Source organism: Mastacembelus armatus, chromosome 23 (genome assembly GCF_900324485.2).
Source record: "Mastacembelus armatus chromosome 23, fMasArm1.2, whole genome shotgun sequence".
NCBI classification, from domain to species: domain Eukaryota; kingdom Metazoa; phylum Chordata; class Actinopteri; order Synbranchiformes; family Mastacembelidae; genus Mastacembelus; species Mastacembelus armatus.
In genome coordinates this window covers 11,546,620-11,567,027 of record NC_046655.1, presented here as the reverse complement: position 1 = coordinate 11,567,027, position 20,408 = coordinate 11,546,620, and the positions used below count along the sequence as shown (strand labels likewise).

The 20,408-nt window shown below is 39.5% G+C and overlaps 1 protein-coding gene across 4 annotated transcripts in view; it reads left to right on the top strand.

The window, feature by feature from the left end:
• The window catches only part of anks1b (ankyrin repeat and sterile alpha motif domain containing 1B), a 157,750-nt gene that overhangs the window by 123,406 nt on the left and 13,936 nt on the right, over positions 1–20,408 (top strand). For all 4 annotated transcript variants that reach the window (XM_026326486.2, XM_026326487.2, XM_026326485.2 and 1 more), the window contains 2 exons: positions 15,979–16,086; positions 17,892–18,092. In XM_026326486.2, the coding sequence (XP_026182271.1) occupies positions 15,979–16,086; positions 17,892–18,092 (309 nt within the window). The remainder of the gene's footprint in view (positions 1–15,978; positions 16,087–17,891; positions 18,093–20,408) is intronic.

The window sequence follows — 20,408 nt, the reverse complement described above, 5'->3', positions numbered from 1 at the left end:
ATGAACAGGAAAAGCTACATTGAATTATGGGTTTGATACAAGTGTTTTCTTAATAAAAGACAACAATCCCATATCTGTCAGTGATAGTGCTTTGTGAAGCTAAATGCTTGTTGCTTATCTTTCTCCTGCTTGACAACATGAATTTGTATCTTCTACTCAATACATCACACTCCATTCTTATACAGTAATATATGCTCAAGATTAGTCCCATGGTATTTTATGTGAAACCAGGCTGAAGTCAATGTGAAGGTTCCCACTGTGAGAGTCATGCTGAGGCCATACTGAGAAGAATGCCGGGTACTTCTTCTCATTACTGTGCAATGCATGGCAAGAATACAAACAGGAAGGATAGGAGTCTTGGTGTAGTTGTTTGTGGTTTGAAATTTGTGGTCATAAAGAGCAAGTAGATAGTTGCATGTTGCTTGATTGAATTTCTCTTTCTGTAAATATCAGTAAGGGGGATGATAGCAAGTTTTGACATTTGAGCTCCTATGTTGTCACAAGTCGTGCAGGTTTATGATTCAATTCTCACAAACATAAAATCTTCACTAGCAATGGGATTTACTGCAGCCTGATCTCATCAGTGATGCGCTCCTTTGATGCTCAGAGTGTAACAAAATAATGCTGTGATTGCAGAGGGTGCCCGTCTGTCTGATTTCAGTGAGAGAGAAGAGAGAAAGGGTGTTTTTCCTTCCCAGCGGAGGATAAAGTGATAAAGTGATGAGTGATCAACTGGAGGAGGTAGAGAGGGAGTTATATAAGCATGTGGGATGCAAGATGTTCCACAGCGCTGGGGAAACTGCCCACATGCTGCACTTCGGTGTGTTTGAGTATGTGTTTCTGCGTATGTGAGATAAAGTGTGAATACATGCTTATGTGTTTATCTACATTATGTATCTCATTTCCATTCTGGAGCTACATTACATCACCATAGTCTAAGTAATCTAACATGGCTATATGATAAATGTAATATATACATTCATACATGTGTGCCTTCATTACTCAGTTTAGATCATGTGCATGCAAATAAAATATTGTAAAACGTTAATTAATAGACTCACCTGCTGTGATGTAAAGGAACAACTGTAGTGCAGATTAACGCCACTGGGGGCTGCACAAGTACACTACATGTACACAAAATATGTCCACAATATATGTTTTTTTGTTTTTTTTTACTTTAAGGAAAATTCAGTGCTACAGTTATTTTTAGCATTTTGGACAGTATGAAGAAAGGCCATTATCTGCTGCCCTTGTATGCAAAGGCAGCTCTATAAAGAAATGTTTGTGCTTTTTGTACAAGTTCCATATTTTGCTGTAATTTCCCAGAACAAACTGAAACTGAAAATTTCATAATTAAATGTCTAATTGGAGTATTATGCATGATCAGGTCAATTTAAAATGCAGTGTGTGTGCATGCGTGCATGCATGTGTGTCCTGTTCATTGGGCACATTTGTGTAGTCCTGCTGTTTTGGGATTAGAGGAGTATTCTGAAAACACCTTTTAATCCTGCCTATCCAGACTCTCACACAATACACTGTGGACAGACAGCAGGTGCATCTCACTCTCCCTGTGGTATATTTTATGCATTTATGTCATCAGAGCAGTTTGACTCATCTAAGTCACATCTGGTCCAGGTTAGATAAATTTATTTTACAGGAAGAATATTATCAAATAAGTCGGTTTACTACAGCTTGGGTTTTACATCTGTAGTTTTTAGCATCATATTTATTGGTTCAGAGAACATCTCATCTTAATCTTCAAACATCACACCAGCAAATCCTCACTCACAAAAGTCTCTTTCTTAGTTGGTTAAAAAGAAATATACAGACTGAAAGACTGAAAGCACAACACAGTACATTTACATAGTGTATGAGATTTTTTGTCTTAACATATATAATTGTTGTTCTTTGCACAGTTTATGTAATTTTAAAAACATAGATGCAAAATTATGAAAATGGCCAAAACTAATTGAAATCACATTCTTGAACATTGAATATTCTTAAGTAAAAGTACCAGAGCCAGCATCAGTCTTACATCCCCAAGGATAATGTGTGTGCATTACTGTTACTCATATGGTAGTTTTGGTTTACAAAAAAAGCCTGTAAAGTGTATGTGTGTAAGTGGAAATTAAAAGTCTTGAGACCTGAAATGAAAACTCATTAAGTCAGACTTTCTTAATATAAATTATGAATAATATTCATTTACAAGAATTCATTATTAAAATGGTTCAATGTAAGTGCAGCTAAGTGAAGTTTTTTTTACACTGTGTTAAAATGTAACTAATCAGATGCCACTGAATGTACTGAGGGGATGTGCCTTCACCTGTACCACTTACATGTACTGGACTAGTGGACTGACAGAAAATGAATGTGACATTTTCGATTGGCAGTTAATCTTTAAGTCATTTATCAAGTAAAATCTCAATAAATACATTTGGTTGTTGCAGCATCTTAAGTTATCATTTCTCCCTTTCTGTCAGATGATGGGACTGTAGATCAGCTGTTGTGTGTGATAGGGCAGCAGTTTTTGAACACATTGTCTCTAGGGAGCTGCCATTTAAGCAGTTTTTTTGCCCTTAATTTTCCCCTGAACCCAGGCTAATTTAGAGGGCTATGTCAGGTACTTGAGAATGTAATAATGGCAGGACATTATGACTGTATCATCCAGCTTTTAATATCTCAAGTCTCTTGGTAAAATCTGTCAACTGTCCCAAGAATAATTTACTATTAGTGCATAATTTTCATTGCACTGAGCTTCACGCCTCAGTGGTCAAACTGTTCTGTTCTTGGTTTCTGAAGTTCCTTTATGATTTTTTACATTTTAAACATCTGTTTGTAACACCCTGTAAAGTTTGACATGTTTAAAATAATAGCTGAATAATCGTGGGAATTGGATGATGCAGTACAAACACACAAACCAACACAAATGGTTCTGTTGAAACATATAAACATTAATCAGATCTATGATTATAATTGTACTGCCAAAAAGCATTCATAATTCTTTTGTTGCAGTGCCTCTCTTACCTGTTCAAGAATGGGCATCCTGATATACATATTCATCTCCCTGCAGTGCAGGGAGATACACCCGCATCTTGTGTAAATCCACATGGTGGTGCTGCTGCCTCTAAGTTCATTCAGACCGGCTTTAGGTGAGGAAAGTAGAAAACAACTGCGTCAAGACTGCAAATTGCTCTCATTTCAAGTGAGTCCTCGGAGAGCCCAGAGCAAAGCAATTAGAAATGGATTTCGTTTTGGAAAGCCACATTCACGATGGTGGAGTGCAGATAGTTTCTGGTCCTCAAGGAACAATTCCTCTAATGTTTTCTAGATGAGTGGACATTGATATCAGAGGAGAGTGCCTTCATATACTGTATGTGTGTGTTGTGTTAATGCTGTGTATGCGTTATGTTTCTTTGATCACATTTTTATTGTGCTGTAAATGCAAAGTGTTTAAAGGTCACAGAGGATAAAAAGTTTAGTCTTTCCGGTCCTGCACCTCAAAAACAAATTAGTCAGTTTAATAGGTACACCATGCTAAGAGTAACACAATCTTAATACAATACTCCTGCAAGAAATCCTCACTTTTTTAAAGGTGATAGTTGTTCCCCACCCCATTTACATCAATGAAGCTAGGCTAATTAACAGAAACACCTCTCCATACCAATGCTGTTCAGTTTAACAACAGCACAAACTACAGCCTCTGAAATCATCAGCCAGTTAAATCAACACCTCTGTGAAAATGATTATTTGCAGGACTATTGTATTAGTCTGCAGTTACTTTGACCTAATAAACTACTAGAAAATAATACTTTAAAAATAAAAAAATAGGAATGTAAAATTAAAAGTAAAGTCCTATATTTAAAATTTAGAAGTAAGGAAAAACTATAAAGGTCAAAACAAAAAATGTAAAAGTAAAAATATGTATTATTGAATTTTTTTTGGAGTATCATGTTCTTATTGAATTGCATTAACGTGAGCAGCACGTAAGGCTTCCTGACTACTCCACTGAATAGTCAGTTGGTTACAAACAGCATTGCAAAGCCTCTTCCAGTGGATTTTGTCATATCATCCACCTCTGGTACTGCACAGTATGTAGAAAAAGCTTTTGAGCCATCATGCCTGTTTGTTACATGTAAAGGCTTGTTTGTGTGTGCGTGTTTGTGTGCGTGCGCATGTGAGACAGACTAACTTACGGGGCCTGACTTGTTCCTGCAGTTCCCTCTATTATTACACTCACACAGAAATGGGAATGTGTTCTGGAAACCTCAAAATGACCGTGTGTGTGCGCGCGAGTGTGTGTGTACGAGTGTGTATGAGAGGTCCAAAATAAATTGAGGACAGTCATGAGAGTTCAGTCTTTCTTCTACCGCTTGTACTTCGTTGCCATGACGGCTACTAGTTACCATAGAGACTGAGATATGTGCACTTGATATAAATGAATTGAGATGTGTTTGTGTGTATGTGTGTGTACTGCTCTGCCTTTTCCTGACACTATTCCAAATACTCTAAATATATGTGTGTGTGATGTTCCTGTGCTTGTCACCTTCTTTGTCACCTCTCCAAATGGACAGATTGTCTCACATCCCAACACCAGATGGTTCCTGCCTTGGTTAGACACTGCAGGTTTAAACCCTATATATCATACCATAGTTGCTTCACAAACACAAACATGCATCCACACTTTTGTAAGTTTATCTGTTCACATATTCTTGAGGATTCACACCAAAAAGACGTCCTCGCGTGTTAACATGAGACATGTTTCATACTGGAGACTTTTATTCCTTCCCAACACGCTCAAATGTGTGAGGATACAGTACATTCACATACAGTATGTGAGAAACGGGAATGAGTAGTAGCTTGTGTTAATTTTCATGTGGGTGGATTTGCCTCAGGACTGCAATGTACTTCAATGTCCCTGCCTGCCGCTATCACTCTCCTGCAGCCTTATTTGGCATTTGCACTTCCTGTTGTAGCGCTCACAGTGCTGGAGATAGTGTGGGAGGCATCAGGAGAGAATGTGTGTGACCCCAACCTGTGGCTGAGTAGTGCTGCTGTAGAGCTGTAGCTGTCTGCTGCTTCACAGTCAACATCCTCACTTGTTATCACGGAGGAATTAATCCCTCCAGAGCTGTTTGCACAGGATTCATGGGTACTGATGGACATGGGTTGATTTAGTTTTGTGTCTTAGTTTGAATAAAGCTTTAGTTAAATAGTCACCAGTTTACAACATATAACATTTCAAATTTCATGTTGATTTAGAAAACTCGGTCTTTATAAAGATCAGGTAGTATAGTTGTTTAAAAGAGAAAACAATTCAGAGGAGTCATGCACTGCAGTATATTTGGTTTATCCCACTTGATGACATAAGTAGACTGTTCTGACAGAAATAGTCAGGATGACGCTAAGCTTTGTGGGTAGGATTTCATTCATATGACACTTGGAGTCATACGAATACGAAAATATACTTTTGTACATAAACCCAGGCTTAATATAAAACACCAAGCATTGGCTGGTGTTGGTGTTGTAGTGTCACCTGATAATCCAAGAGCACACAGTGTGAGTCTGCCAGTTCAACATATTTATCTTCATTTATATTCGTGTTCAGTGGTGGCATTACTCTAAAGCCCATGAGCCCCAAAGGGACACTGGGAAAGTGTTATTATGATCACATAAAAGATAATTTCTTTGCTTTGAGCCATTTCTGTCAAATGTCCAAACTTGTCTGTGGTTAAACAGAAAAATGTGGCACCCTAAAGGCTAAAAGCGTAGAGTTGCATGGTGGGAGTGTTTTGACATGTTAGGTGACTGAGGGTTAGTGCACTTCCATGGCTTGGATTAGCCTCAGACTGTCCTGATTGAACAGTAAAATGGTTACCTGTGGATTAGGCAATGACCACTAACCACATCCTGTTACATAAAAAATATTAAGCAGGGTCAGTTTTGGATGAATTCATCGCTTATAATGATGTTTGTTGCCAAACTGATAAAAGAAGTTCTGAAGTTTTTACAGTTCTGATTGACTCCGACAGCAAGTGAAGGTTGCTTCTCAGAAACAAGCTGAAAATAGCTCAAACTGTTCGCCGTAACATAAACCTGTAGCGCTAGCATGGCGTTCAGGAGACTCCTGTATTACTTTGACATTCATAGAAATCAGGTATCCGCTTTCTTACCAAGAGTTCAGTGAGACACTAGCGCTGATGTTTGATAAATATGAAGCAGTTCCTTCTTATTTCTAATCTTTGTGCTAAGCTAACATCTTATTTGAGAGTGGAAACACTCTTCTGCTGCTGCTGTTGAACTCTCTCAACTCGTGCAGCACACAAACACACACATTTACTCTCGATGCGAGCCAGCACGAGCCTTTCTCTGTACGGGCCCAGGGTCTCCATAGTTACGAGATGGAGAGGGGGGGGGGGGGGGGGGGGGTGTAGACTGGGTAGTTGGAGAGAGAGCACAGAGAGGGAGTGTGTAGAGAGAGAGAGAGAGAGAGAGAGCTCAGGCAGAGACATGTAGGAGATGTAGTCTGGCTGCCGCAAGCTGAAGAAAGAGGAGGAGTTGGTGAACGCTGGAAATCTGCAGAGAGTGAGGGTGAGAGAAAGAGACAGATCTGGTGGTGAGGAGGCAAGGAGTAAAACTAGGAAAGCGTGGAAGAGAAGAGAGGCAGAAGGAAAAAGAAACGCTCGTCTTGGACAGCAACAAAGCAACAGTAAAGAGCAGAAGAAGACACGGGAGGAGACTCAACCTTACTCAACCTTTGATTTGGAATAAGTCCCGTCTTTGGGAGAGGTAAACCTACTGGGAGATGGGATGGGGAAAGGATGATGATGAAGAGGAGGGATAGCTGTAAAACATTAAGATGTAAGGGAAGAGAAAAGAAAAACTAATAAGCTCTGATCCGTTTGTTCTTCACTTAATGTTGTATTTATGCATCTTTCATCTAGATGCTCTGTGAGGTTGAGGTGATTACAACATACGAAATGCTTCAGTGGCGCTCAGTCAACACTGCTGACTAGGCTAATTTACTGGAGGTGTGATTGTGTGTGCAGGAGTTGGAGATAAATATCTGTGCATGTAGTGTGTAGGAGACACCGGAGAGAATGATCCTGGTTTCTTATTAATTGTGCTTTCATCAAACATAACTCCGTATCAGATACTTATCTTGCTGTTATGTGTCGTATCACACCAAGTCTCTTCTTTTCGTCTCCTGCTAGTAATTGGTGCAAATTAATATTTGAGTAGATTTTAATCAGATTACATTTCTCGGTTGCATAATACTTACTCAGATTTATACTCAATCTCGTCCAGACTTTGGGCCAAGTTGTCTTATTGAGACATGTCACAAGACTTTTTGTATGGCACGTTAAATCCCCAGTCAGCTTTTGGCTCAGAGTATGTCAGTGCTTTCCTGTCATTCCAGATTGTGTCATGTGAAGCAGAGAAAAACGTGAAAAGCTTTTACTAGTACAGTTCAAACTGTTCAGATCCAATTGCTGCCCTAATTTATATCGAACCCTCATTTGCATGCACTAGTATACACAGAGAAGATGGCAAGAGAAGAGAAATCTGGGACAAGACAGAAAGGAATATAGACTTGGAGTTAGCTTGGCAGAGACTGTGAATGTGTAAATATAGCCCCCATAGCAACACATAGTTAAGTTACAATCACTATGTATGAGAGAAACTGTAAACATTTATTAGCAGGAAGGCGAATCCACTGTCGCTTGTTGACTCAGATTTTTAATCTGAGTTTTCAAAGGCTCTGCTGGTTTTCTAGCCTCACTTTTGTGTAAAGAATCTTAAATTTCAAAATCGTTCGAAAAAGCAGCAGTGGCCACTGTTTTGTTTTACTTTACCTTTAGTTGAAGGCTTGCTGCGTTTGTCTTCAACACACTGTCAGATAAGAATCAAGCAGCTGAGATGTTGCATTAATATTTTCTAGCCTGCATAAACTTGTTTTCCAGCAGTGATGACAGAAAACAAGGCTACACTGTAAGGCTGAAAAGGAATGTATGTGAAGATCTTGCAGGACGTAAATGGAGGGAAAGAATGAGACAGGTCCCGGCAGGACAGCGGAAGGAGAAGTATTTTTCTTCTCCCACCGGCTGAGGATCAAACCAGACAGACACAGAAAAATTGAGTTGGTAATCCTGGCGGTGGCTGTTTACCTCAGATGCTGGTCGATCAGTCATCTCCAGCCTAACGTTCATCAAATCATCGCCACGGCGAGTCATTGCTATGGATTCCTCTTCAGTGACCGCCGTTAGTCAGAAAGCAACCTGGAGAAGCCACAGCATGATGGATCATCCTGCTGTGTGGGCACAGGCTTTTATCATACTGGGATGCTGGATTGTTGCAAAGGGTTGATCTTTTTTATGCTATGGGCATTTTCAGACACAATTGATTAGATTTTGTTTTGGTTAGGTAACTGGATCCTCTTTTTAAGCAAATGATTCATAGTGTTAACACTTATATCCTGCACCCTTTAGTCAGGTACTTTACCTGAGTAGTGTCAAAGTGTCAACATCATACAACAACATTGGGACTGAACTGAATAACAAAACAGAAACAGACAGCAGAAAAGCTTTATTTATCCAAGACCTTAGTCATCATTAGCATTATTGTGGCCTAGCTTTTTACAGTCAACACATGTCCACAGTGTGTAAATGTGTGTTGTTCCTAAACACATCGTGGATATTATTAGAGGGGCCAGTTTTAGCTGGTCTCTGTTGCTGTTCAGTTGTGGCTTATATCACATTTTTTGGCCACTTGTGAAACAGATAAGAAGCTGATTGCACCAGCTCTTTCTAAGTCTAAACACAAAAAAGTTCTCAGGCAGAGATAAGTTGCTACCAAATATTTACACAGTAGCTGCCCGGGTGCAACTGTTTGGGGCTGTTGGCTAACAGAGCTGCACCTACATTTACAAAGGATTAGCTGTTGAGTTAAAAAAAAAACAGGTTCTTCCATTAAGTTAAATTGCTCCATTTCATTAAAATTGTTGCAATAATTTTACAGCTTGTGTTACTACATCGACTTCAGGTTTGTGTAGATTTTTGAATGAACAGCATTATAGATTTTTCCAAACCTGTTCACACGTTACTAGTCTGTAGTAGCTAAGAGATGTTTTGTAGTTTTCATTTTGTATGGAACCAGCTAGTAGCTAGGAAGAGCCTAACACAAATGTAATAACAGATTTAATAGCAGGAGGAACCTAATCCAAATATCTTGGTGCAAGTTGTGTGGACAGACTGTAATTCAGCTCACACATCTCTAGCTGCTCCCGCATGATTTTTGCACAAAGTGGCTGCTGGAAAGAAGCACCCAGCTTTATCAGGAGCAGCAGTGGCTCTCTGTTTCGCTTCTGTTTTAAAGTTTTCCCACCACTCACAGAGAACTATGACTGAGTACTCAGCAGGGTCCCATCTCAAGCCATCCTTCAGCACAGAGTTCACAGATGCATATGGCTGCTACAAGCAACCTATTAACCTGATCTTAACCCCCACACACACACACACACACAAATAGTGCCTTCACTATTGCACACTTCACTGACCCTGACAGTTGGCAGGTGTTGTGTACGAGCGCTACCTCAGAAAGGTACAGAACAAACCTCATTCAATTTGTCCTTTCTGTTGCCACAGCAACCTCAGGTGTGTTATGTCACATGGACACACACCTCATCATGTTGTACGGGTCAGACGTACAGTAACATACATATAATATCCACAAAATATAACTACAAAATACAAATATATATAATTAAATATAAATTTAAGGTTCAATGTGGTCTGTGTTGTGAAGACCCGAGGTGGATAAACTTTTTGAAGCACGTGCACCCAGATAGTATTTGTATTGTATACATACATATGCTCATACATGTGTAAAGCCTATTGCCTTATGTTGGCTTGTGGTCCTCTGCAGTATGAAAATCGGTTCCATACTGGGGGGTTTCAAGTATTTGTTAACCCAGAAAAGCGTCATATACTATTTCCTCTCTCATCTTATTGGGAATTCAATTCATGAGCTCCTCTATGTGTGGCAAGACGTGTGTGTATGAGTGTGTCTGCAGAAGCCAGACTTTGAGAGGTCTCATTTCAACCTTGATCCTCCAGCATTTGGCAGTGTTTGCACACACACACACACACACACACACACACACACACACACACACACACACACACACACACAGCCTGTGCTTCCAGTCATACTTACAGTTCTCTTGCTATTAATGGAGATAAACTGTATCTGTCTCCATGTAGGCGGGCTTATTAATGACCCACTCTCATTGGCTGCCTCTTGTCTCAGCAATGAAACAAACCATCCTATTGGTTCTTGTCGGGCATCTTTTTTAACATATCACCCTTAGCTGCAAAACCCCTCCGCTCTCTGGTTGCTAGGCAGCCAGTGGTCTTTGGTTTTGCTATATATGTGTGTGTGAGTGTGCAGGAGAAGCTGTGGTTCTAAACAGAGCAAAGTGTGATAAAACTGAAGCCTGGACATTGCTGTGATAAGCCCAGCTGTGCGTTTACTGTTGTGTGCTTTCTAATTGTTACATGTTGTCTGTTTGAGGGTGTGAGCAGGCTAATCAATACTAATCATTCTAGCTGAAAAGCACCACCTCCATAGAACATACACACAGCAAGTGAGGGATGGAGCGCTGAGAAAATGAGGGAAAGGAAGGTGGCTGGCTCTTATTAGTATTCGGGGATAGAAAAACATCAATAGTTGAGGTGAAAATGATTTAAGCTGTGTTGCTGTTAATGTCTGCTCCTTGACACACACTGAGTGCTGTGCATGTTATCTGCCTTACAGTGCTGTTTTAAAACAAACCCCATTGATTGGAAGATGGTAGCTAGCTTTGACTTTTGTCTTTTTCTATATCTTAGGCGACAGCTTTAGTGCTGGAGGTTGGTCATAATTTCTGGCTTTGTGGGATTCTTGCACAGGTTATTTAATGTGACTGGAGTAATTATACTACTCAGCCAGGATGTTTGCAGGATTTTAGAAATTCTCAGGTCCTGAGTCCACATTTGCTCAGCATACCTACACCTAAGAAACCTTTGATTAGCCTCCAACCAGATTCTGTACAACAATTGATTTCTGGGTATTTTAAAGGAAGAGTTTGGGAGAAGTAACTTCCTGGAGTCACAGATGGTTGCCAGGCAACTGCTTCCAGCCAGTACTTCAGCAGACAACACTTTGTAAAACTAAGAATTGTTATCCTTGTGCCTTGATTTTTAAAGGTAATTGCTGATTATGTATTTATTTAATTATTTTTGTCAGTCAATAGTCACATTTTGCCTGAAGAGCATGTGGCGTTTGTGTGTTCCAGGCCAGAACTGAAGATAGCACTAAAACAGGCAGGCTATTTGCTGATCGATATTACCATTCAATTGGCTTGTAATGTAGCCTATTCCGACCCAGGCAATTCAAGTAACCATTTGCTGGTGAATCTCTGATCGGGAAAATTTGATTCAGACAGTTGGGTGGTGTTGAACCGCTATGATACTAAACAGACGTAGCCTGAGGAGCTGCAGAGGTCTGGTGATATCACAGAGGTCACAACCTCATAGTCTGCTGTTCCGAGGACATTGGTTGTATAGACATGATCCTGGAAAAGGTAGACACACACAACAGCTAACAAACAAATACGGGCCGATCGCAGTTGCCAAGGCTGAAAACAAAGAAGCTCTTAACTGATTTACTAATGCTCTCAGACTACTTATTCTCTGTGGAAAGCTTTTTCCTTTTAGCCTGTCCGGCTCTCATCTGGATATAGCAAAAGCATAGCAGAGAGAAAATAAGGACAAAGTGTGCAGTAAAGATGAGTGCAGATTATAAGAGGTAATTTGAGGTCAAGGGAAAATGGACAGAGTAAAAAGAAGACAAAGCAATGGGGGGATGAGAGTTGTGAAAAAGATATTTAGGCATGTCACTGCTGATTAAAGAGGAACAGAGAGACTAATGAAAGAGTTTTCGCTCTCTTCCTTCTCCATCATTAAAACTATGTGCTAGCTTGAGCACAGACAGTGACTGAACTGTTGGTTCCCTCTCTGGGTTATATGCTCCAGTGAGCCGACCAGCTTCCAACCTCCCCTCCAGTAAGAAACGGAGAAAAGGTCTTTTGTCTCCAATGTCATGAATGAGAGAGGTTGTTGTTAATGCTGATGCTTTCCACTTACCCTTATTGTTGCACCAGTTTCTTTCTAAACTATGTCTTTTGGTTGCAGCTCTCATCATCATACATTGTTCCCAGGTTTTAAAGAGGTCACAGTGTTCTTCTGGTTTTATTGCAAGTTTAAATAAATATTTGCATTTTGAAGTGATTCAATAAAAATATAGATGTGATTTGTGGTGGAAAAGGAAATAATCTCTGTTCTCCTAGGAGATGTTTTGCTTCTACATTTTTTATGAGTCGTTACCTGAATATTTAAATTGCAAAGATTCATATTGTCATTGGCAGTTTAATTGTTGTAGTTAAAGTGACAGATGACTGCAGAAAAGAAATGGATGGGAGAAAGCATGGCTCCGTTAACCAAATGTGTGGCAGCTAATCTGTTAATCAAGCCTGTTCGGTCTCAGCTAACAGGGCAGTTAACAGGATTACTGCATTGATCGGCACACACAGGAGGCGCAAACATAGAAGCCCAGCCAGATACTGGAGGCAAGCAGCACCCTGAATCACTTGATACTACGCTAATAAAATCAAGTTCAGAGGGCAAGTTACCCTCATTGGACGCTTTAGCTGCTCAGTCACACCATGGAGACAGAGATGGGGAGAAAAACATGGCTAGGAATACGTAAGTTTCAAACCCAGTGCTTTGGTCATCCAGTTTCTGAAGTCAGGACATTACAATCAACATGACCACTGTAGTTTTTGCACAGTTTACTCCTGAGAGTGCTGTTTGAGTGATGTTTGCTACTACATTTTTTGAATTGCTCTTAAACATTTCCATTTCCATTATGAACCAGTTGGGTCAGAGCTGAATGCCAGAGACATGTTAGGACAGAAAAGGCATTTATGTGAAAAATGACAGAATAACATTGACTTATCCTGCTGTTTGCCATGCAGCACCTGTGTAGGCATGTCCGTTCACCAAGATCTCCCTTATTTTCAGATGTCAGAGTGTAAGTGCCTTTGATACCAAATAAGTGATACCACAATTATCAAGGTTATGTCATCAGAGCTATCTGAGCTGATGAAGAAGATCTGACCTTGAATAAATCCATAGTTAGCATGAGAGGAATAGACAGTATCTTCAGCTGCGATGAATATTATAAAAAAATGAAATGCATATAAGGCAGTGCTGCAGTTAACCCTCACAGAGTGTGAGAGTGTTTTAACAGTAAAGATGAAGTTGCGCTCCAGTTCCTATCCATTCAGGGATCACAGCCACGTGTATGAGGATTTTTTTTTTTTTTTTTTTTTTTTTTTTTGGGTGAGTGTGTGTAGGTGACTGATGCTGTTACCATGGTGACAGTTGAACTCCAAAGCTGAGGTTGAGGCTTTAGCTGTAGTTGAAGTAGATGCTGTTGCATAAGGCAAAGAGTAACACACAGATACACATCATGAACAGCATTTACCTAGCTGTTTCTTGAATGCATGTTTGTATGTTTATATGTGATGAAACAGCAGTGTGAAGACATGCTGTTGCTCCTCAATAGACACTGAATGTTTCATAACCTTTTATCAGGGTTTCCACAGGTTAAAAATGTAATTAAACAGCAGTCCACTAATTTGAATTGTAGGTCTTAAAACTCTTTAAATGTCTTAAAATTATTTCTGCGGTGTAGCTTAACTTGATTATTGTAACTTTAATATAACGTCATTGCATTCATTTCAGTCGTATTTGTGTTTTTGGTGATAAGTTGTACCTTCTGTGGTACATTGGTTCCATGTAGTTGTAGAGCTTTAAAAAAATTAGTTGGCAAAAACTTCAGAATAAGACAAAATCACATGATCAAACTTAATGGACCAATATCGTTTTTAGTAGGACACAGAGGTGACAGGCTGTAGTATCACTGATATTGTGTCTCCATGAAGAACAGCATGTGTGAGAGAATAAGATGGAGGTCCTGAAAACTAGAGGAGAAGAAGAAGGAGAGATGATGAGTAAAATTGGTGGAGGGAGCATGAATCAGCCATAATACACCAATTAGTTCTACTACCCACTAGACCCAGCTCTGCTCCGTTTCCCTGTGATTCGTCTAATTTTAACAGTTAAAACACTTTGTTTCCATGCAGAAAAGAACAGTGTAGGATGTAGTGAAGCCCGATGGAAACTATTATTCAAACTGGCCTTTTTCTTTATTTACTGTATGCCATGAATTGAGATTTATTACGCCTTCTAATCAAAGAGAGCAACAAGAGGAAGTGTCTGGCATTTTTTTGGCTTTTTTTGATATATTAAACATTAGTCGTCTACATGCAGCTTGCAGATATATTTGATTTATTATGCAAAGGACTGGTTTATTTATGTTTTGTTTGAGGTTTAGATTTATGCACACACACATTCGACCAAAGTGCGTGCATCCTACGCCTCTGCTCCCATTGCTACTTTGTGTTTTCATGTTTCTCTAGCAGATGTAGGGCAGTAATTGGTGCAGTACATGATAAAGTGTGTGTCTGAGCTGCACTGATTCAAAGCAGCACTGTTAGGAGATTCATTAGACTCACAGCAAGGCCTCGCATTGAGGCTAATTACCACCTTTTGCACTGTGGACACACACGCACACACACAATATCTCACAGTTACAAATACCCTTATTGGAAGACCTCCAGAGGCAGCCCCATAAAGCCAGGCAGCAGTTTGTTGTATACTAAAATATGGGTGCCAGAAGGTGCAAAGAGGGCAAACAACATCCCCGCCGAAGGCAGTCGTGTTCCAGCTTGTCTCTTTAGAAAACCCAGTAACTGGCACAGTCGGGTGGACGCCTGATGACCACAGAAAGAATGAATACTTTCATAAGAGCCTGAGTGTGTTTCTGTCTGTTTGTGCCTGTGTAATTAGTGCCTGGGGAAAACTCAATAGACTCTTACAAATTTGCCACAATCTCATATTGTTGAATTTGCATTTTATGACCATTAGTGAACAAACTCTCAGCTCTTAGTAACAAAGTTTTATCAAATAATTACCTTGGCAAGAACCAAAAACTGATAGTGCAGTACTTTTTTGTGCTGGGATTTTTTTTTTTTTTTATTAATTCCAGTTGTCTGTTTTATAAGGGTATAGCCATGTTTTGTAATTGGCCTATTAGCTTTCTTGATGTGAGTAAGATGAGGAGATTGATTCCGTTCTCATATTGGTGCACTGCATATGGAGCTAGAGACCACACGCTATAAGCTTCACTAGTATAAAGATATCCTGCTGTATCGTTATACATCATTTGTACAGGTGTACATTTCTATTTGTGAATGGGTTTATCAAAGGAGATATGTACTACTACTAATAACTACAGTACTTTATGAAATGAAGTCATGGTTATGAAATCATAATGACATGATATATGCATGCGCTCTGGGCCATTTTATACCATCCTGCACTCATTAGTACTTCCCTCTATGCTCTGCGGTCTGTTTTTTCTGGATAGCAGCATTATCCTCCATTATTTTCCCATCTGAAAACCTTTGAACTCATCTGCTCTATAAAAGCTGTTTTAAATTATGCAAATGAACATGAGTCATTTTTTTGCTAGTGCAGCAGCTTTTGACCCACCATTTCTTGTGTATTAAACAATAAATCATTATAAAAAGTCATGGAAAATGTCAGTCATGAATTCCCAGAGCACCCTGTGATTCTTCAAACTACTTGTTTTGTCTGGAAAAACTGTCAAAAAACCAAATATATTAAATTTACTGTTATTTAAAACAGAAAAGCAGCAACTCATCATTTTCAGAAGCTGATATAAGCAAGTTACTAATCCTTTTGGTGCTTGGTGTCTATTTTTATGCACGTCTTATATCTGTGTGTTCACTAGGTATTAAAGATCAATCTTATCGGACACAGAAAACGGATCTTGGCCTCATTGGGAGACCGGCTACACGAAGATACACCACAAAAACCTCCGCGGGCCATCTCTCTAAGGGTGAGTGTGCCTGTTGTACGAACCATGATAACGCTCAGCCATATCTAAACCAACATGGATTCAAATTATCATGAATTTATGAGACAGAAAAAACACTGGTCCTTCCCCAAATGGTTGTGTATTTATCTGAGGGAAATGCAGCCTCCCCACTGCTGCTGTTACCACCCAAATGATTACCCAGATCTCTCAGACAGGCACAAAATGGCCGACCCACTGCAGTTTCCTCCCTGCCAGCTTGTTCTGGATACTAATCACAAGGAACTGTCCTCCCCTGTCCCTGCTCCAGAAGCTCTGTTTCGTGTATCTGTCTCATTGGTTCTGCTTGTATTTTATTTATTTTTTCTTCTTCTTATTTATTTGTTCATTAGATCTAGGGCTGCACCAAATACTCGAGTAAATCGATGAATTTGATTACAATCCTAGAAGCAAATTCTTTGCCTCGAGGATTCGTTTAATTTCTATGTTTTGCGTTATCGGACCTGCTCCGTCTAGGGATCATTGTTCCACACGGACCGTAATCACTGTCGCACAACGCATTTTAAAGTTGGCGTTATGGCTGAGAACGAAACCGTCCGTAAAAGACAGAAAATGTGCGAAGTTTGGGATCATTTCAGACTTAAAGAAGATGACAACACGATGCAATGTGTGTATTGTAAACTAGAACTGGCGAACCACAACAACACTTCGTCAATGCTTCAATATCTAAACAGAAAACTTCCGGTTGTGAACCGAACAGGTCGACACGAGGTAACGTCATTTCAAGGTAACGTCGTTTACACAATAGTATTATTGTTTAAAATGCAAATGTCTGTTTTATCCGATTACTCAATAAATCGCTGAAATATTCGGGAGAATACTGGACTCCAAAAATAACCAATAGCTGCAGCCCTATTTAGATCACAGTGACTGAACCTGTCTGAAAACTATATATTAACCCTTAAAATCTTTATTTTCCAGTTTTTCTTGAAATGAAATCATATGCTTTTGTTTTTGATTAACTAGACAGTTCTATTTTGACTAATTATCTAATAAAATAATGGCCAGCTAACAGACTCACTACAACTTAGAGATAAAAAAGAGAAAAGCAGCAAATCTTCACCTTTGAGAAGCTTGAAAAAGCAAATGTTGGCATTTCTGGCACTGAGATGTTCCTGTATGACTCAGTAAAAAGTAAAATTGTGTGTTTAAGGCAACATTTCTTTTTAATGTAGAGCAGAAGGCTGTGCTTACTGTCATACAGTATAAACAGTAGCAGACAGCTGAGCACATTAGATCAAATGTCTGAATGGGGATTAAACTGAGATACAACACACATCAGCCTCCATTACCTAGAAAACAAAATTAAGAAAATCATTTGAAACCACAACCTCTGTCCAGAGTCTTCTCATATGTAAGAGTGAAAACAATGGACCTTCTAGTTTATAACACCATTACACCACTAAAACATAGAAGTCTTAATTCTTTTGGGGGTTTTAGTCTCTGCCTAGCCAAGTGAATATTGTTTCCCATTTCACACAACCAATACTTTCACTTTAGTAGACTTAACAGAGCAGGGAAGGCTTCAATGTAAATGACACTCTGAGACGTTCTGGTCGCAGGACAGTGTCTTTGTCCCCAGTGTTACAGAACAGTTTCACATACTAATACACACACTAAGAAAAAAACGTGTATAGTTGAAGTACATTGTACACTGAATATGATTGCGTAATTCATTGTACTTGCAGCAGTGACAAGGCACATTATGAAACGATGAATCAAGCTTCTTTCTTTTTATCAAATCTTCCCATCCACGCTGTCTATTTCAGGAACCCGGGAACCACACTCCTCCCCAGCTCAGCCCATCGGTGGGCCAGGCAGCATACACGGCGGGGGTCCCAGGTGGATCTCTGGACGTGCAGCACCTCATCATGCAGGCAGACGCTCGGCGCAGGCAGCGCAGCAATGACAACTACTTCGAGGACGTGCCGCGATCCAAGCTGGAACGACAGATGGCTCAAGTCAGCATGGTGAGGATGGAGGGATGAATGAAGCAGGCAGGGGAGAGAGGGATGTATTATGAATGGTCTTCAGGACATACACTTTGGCTGGGTGAAAGCTCAAAGGATAGGTCTGGTGATGTTTTAGATTTAACATATTGTCAAAACACCCAATAAAAGAAGAAATCAATAATAAACAGAGCCATTTAATGTCATTTGATTTGTTGATTATAAGAAAAATATAGAATAATACCAGACTTATGACAATTCCAAAATATATTTATTATATTATTTATTATTTGCTCCTGTTTGCTGCAGTCTAACTACAAACGCAGCTATAAAAAAATCAGAATGCAGTAATATTTGAAATCTGTACACTACTAGTATTATGTTCACAAAGCTGAAGCAACAAAAAAAAAGACCAAAATTAATAATCTTTCAGGCTGAACATATTTTAATCAGAAATGAAGCGTCACTGTAAATAAATGCTGCTTTCTAACAGAAATTAGATGCAAGCCAAAAGTGTTTTATCTGCCTCTTTGGTGATTGAAAATTCTCCATGAATAATCTGTAGCAGGCAGACCATCTGACACCTGCAGCAGTCTTCACTGTTCACCGCTCATATCTATGTACCTCTTCGCTGTCTCACAATTTCTGCCATTTTGCCACCAGTCTATACCCAGTAACCCAGAATGACAATGTGAAAATGTGTTTTTAAAAACCCTTTCAGCAGCAATTACAGCTTTGGGTATTCTCAGGTTAGTCTGTGTCAGGCTCTACAACCTGGATTTGGGCAGTTTATCCCAGTGTTGCTGGCAGATCCTATCCGCTCAGTCAGATTCGGTGGGTGTCTCCACAGATGTTCTGTGGAGTTTAAGTCTGGGTTTTGGCTGGGCACCTCAAGGACAGTCAGGGACTTGTCCTGAAACCTTGTTTTGGATTTATACTTTATACTTCAATGCTGCCACCACCCTACTTCAACACAGGGATGGTATTAGCCAGGTGATGGGCAGTGCCTGGTGCGCTCCAGAAATAGTTCTTGGAGTTCTGCCCAAAATAGTTCAGTTTTGTGTCTTTAGTCCAGATAAAATTTGGAAAAGGTTTTATGCCTTGTCCTGATTTTTGCCTTACTGCAATGTTATTGCAGAAGTCTTGGGTTTGTTATTGCTCCTGGTTTTCAGTGTGAACTGTATCTTATATAAACCAGCGTGTGCTTTTCTCTTTCTGTGATTAGTTCCTGTCACTCTAAAGTCAGATACCAAAGAAAAATACCTGAATTAAATCTACAGAATAAACGGTGCATACAGTGAAGGGGTCTGAATACTTTCTGAGACTACTGTAAAACAGAAAACATCAAATTTATGCCTGAAACTTTGTGCTAAAACTTTAGTCCAGCAGTTATTTTGAAAAGTTTACAAATGCAATCAGGGGTAATCTGCTGCTTTAGGAAATTAATATTTATGTCCAGTGCTGGTCATTATAGAAAAACAGCAACTTCAACTTTTGTCCAAACAAAAAGGGGGCACTTCATAGTTCTGCATAAACACTCTGTTCCCAAAAAGCATCTAATCTTTCCCGCCAATTTCAGTCTCATCCAAATTCAAAATTAGAAGTTTATGACTTCCAATCAACAATAGTACAATGACTCACACACTGAGGCAGCAGCTGTGTTTTTGATTCTGTATGATTAGGGTCTTTTTGTGTTTCCATTTGAATCACAGAGCTCATAAGCACAGACTAACCTTTAAGATTCAACAGGATAACTATAAGAATATGTGAACCGCAGCGTTTTCCTGATTTTCAGCAGTGAGTCAGCTTTACCAGGACAGAAAGATAATTATTAGAAAAAATATATACTATACTATACTATATAGTTTTTTTCTCTATCAAAAACAAAACTCAAGAGAACAAGAGACATTTTTGGCTCTTTGAATAGCATGTTAACACATTATAGTAAGAGAAGGTTTATAGCTGAGCCCACTGCTGGGTCAGTGTTGAGTGGGGGAGGGGGCTGTCATAATATTTTTTAAGCTTCAGGAGCATAGATCCTCGTCCTTAAAGACTTTTATCCCCGAGCTGTTTATCCAGCATCTTTGAATCCGATTAGAAGACATCACCTCCACAGTCCGTCACCAGACTTTCTGACAGGGATTTGACGTGCAAGCGATCAGATCTGGACAGACCAATAAATATGCAGTGATGGGCATGGGATGTGTGCATACCTCCTCACACAAAATAACATCTGGTTTCATTTTCTAAAGAATGAAAGACTATAAACCAAGCTTAATTGTTACCCACAGACATTTTGGAAGTATGCAGATTGGATTTAGGTATTTCCTTTGTTCA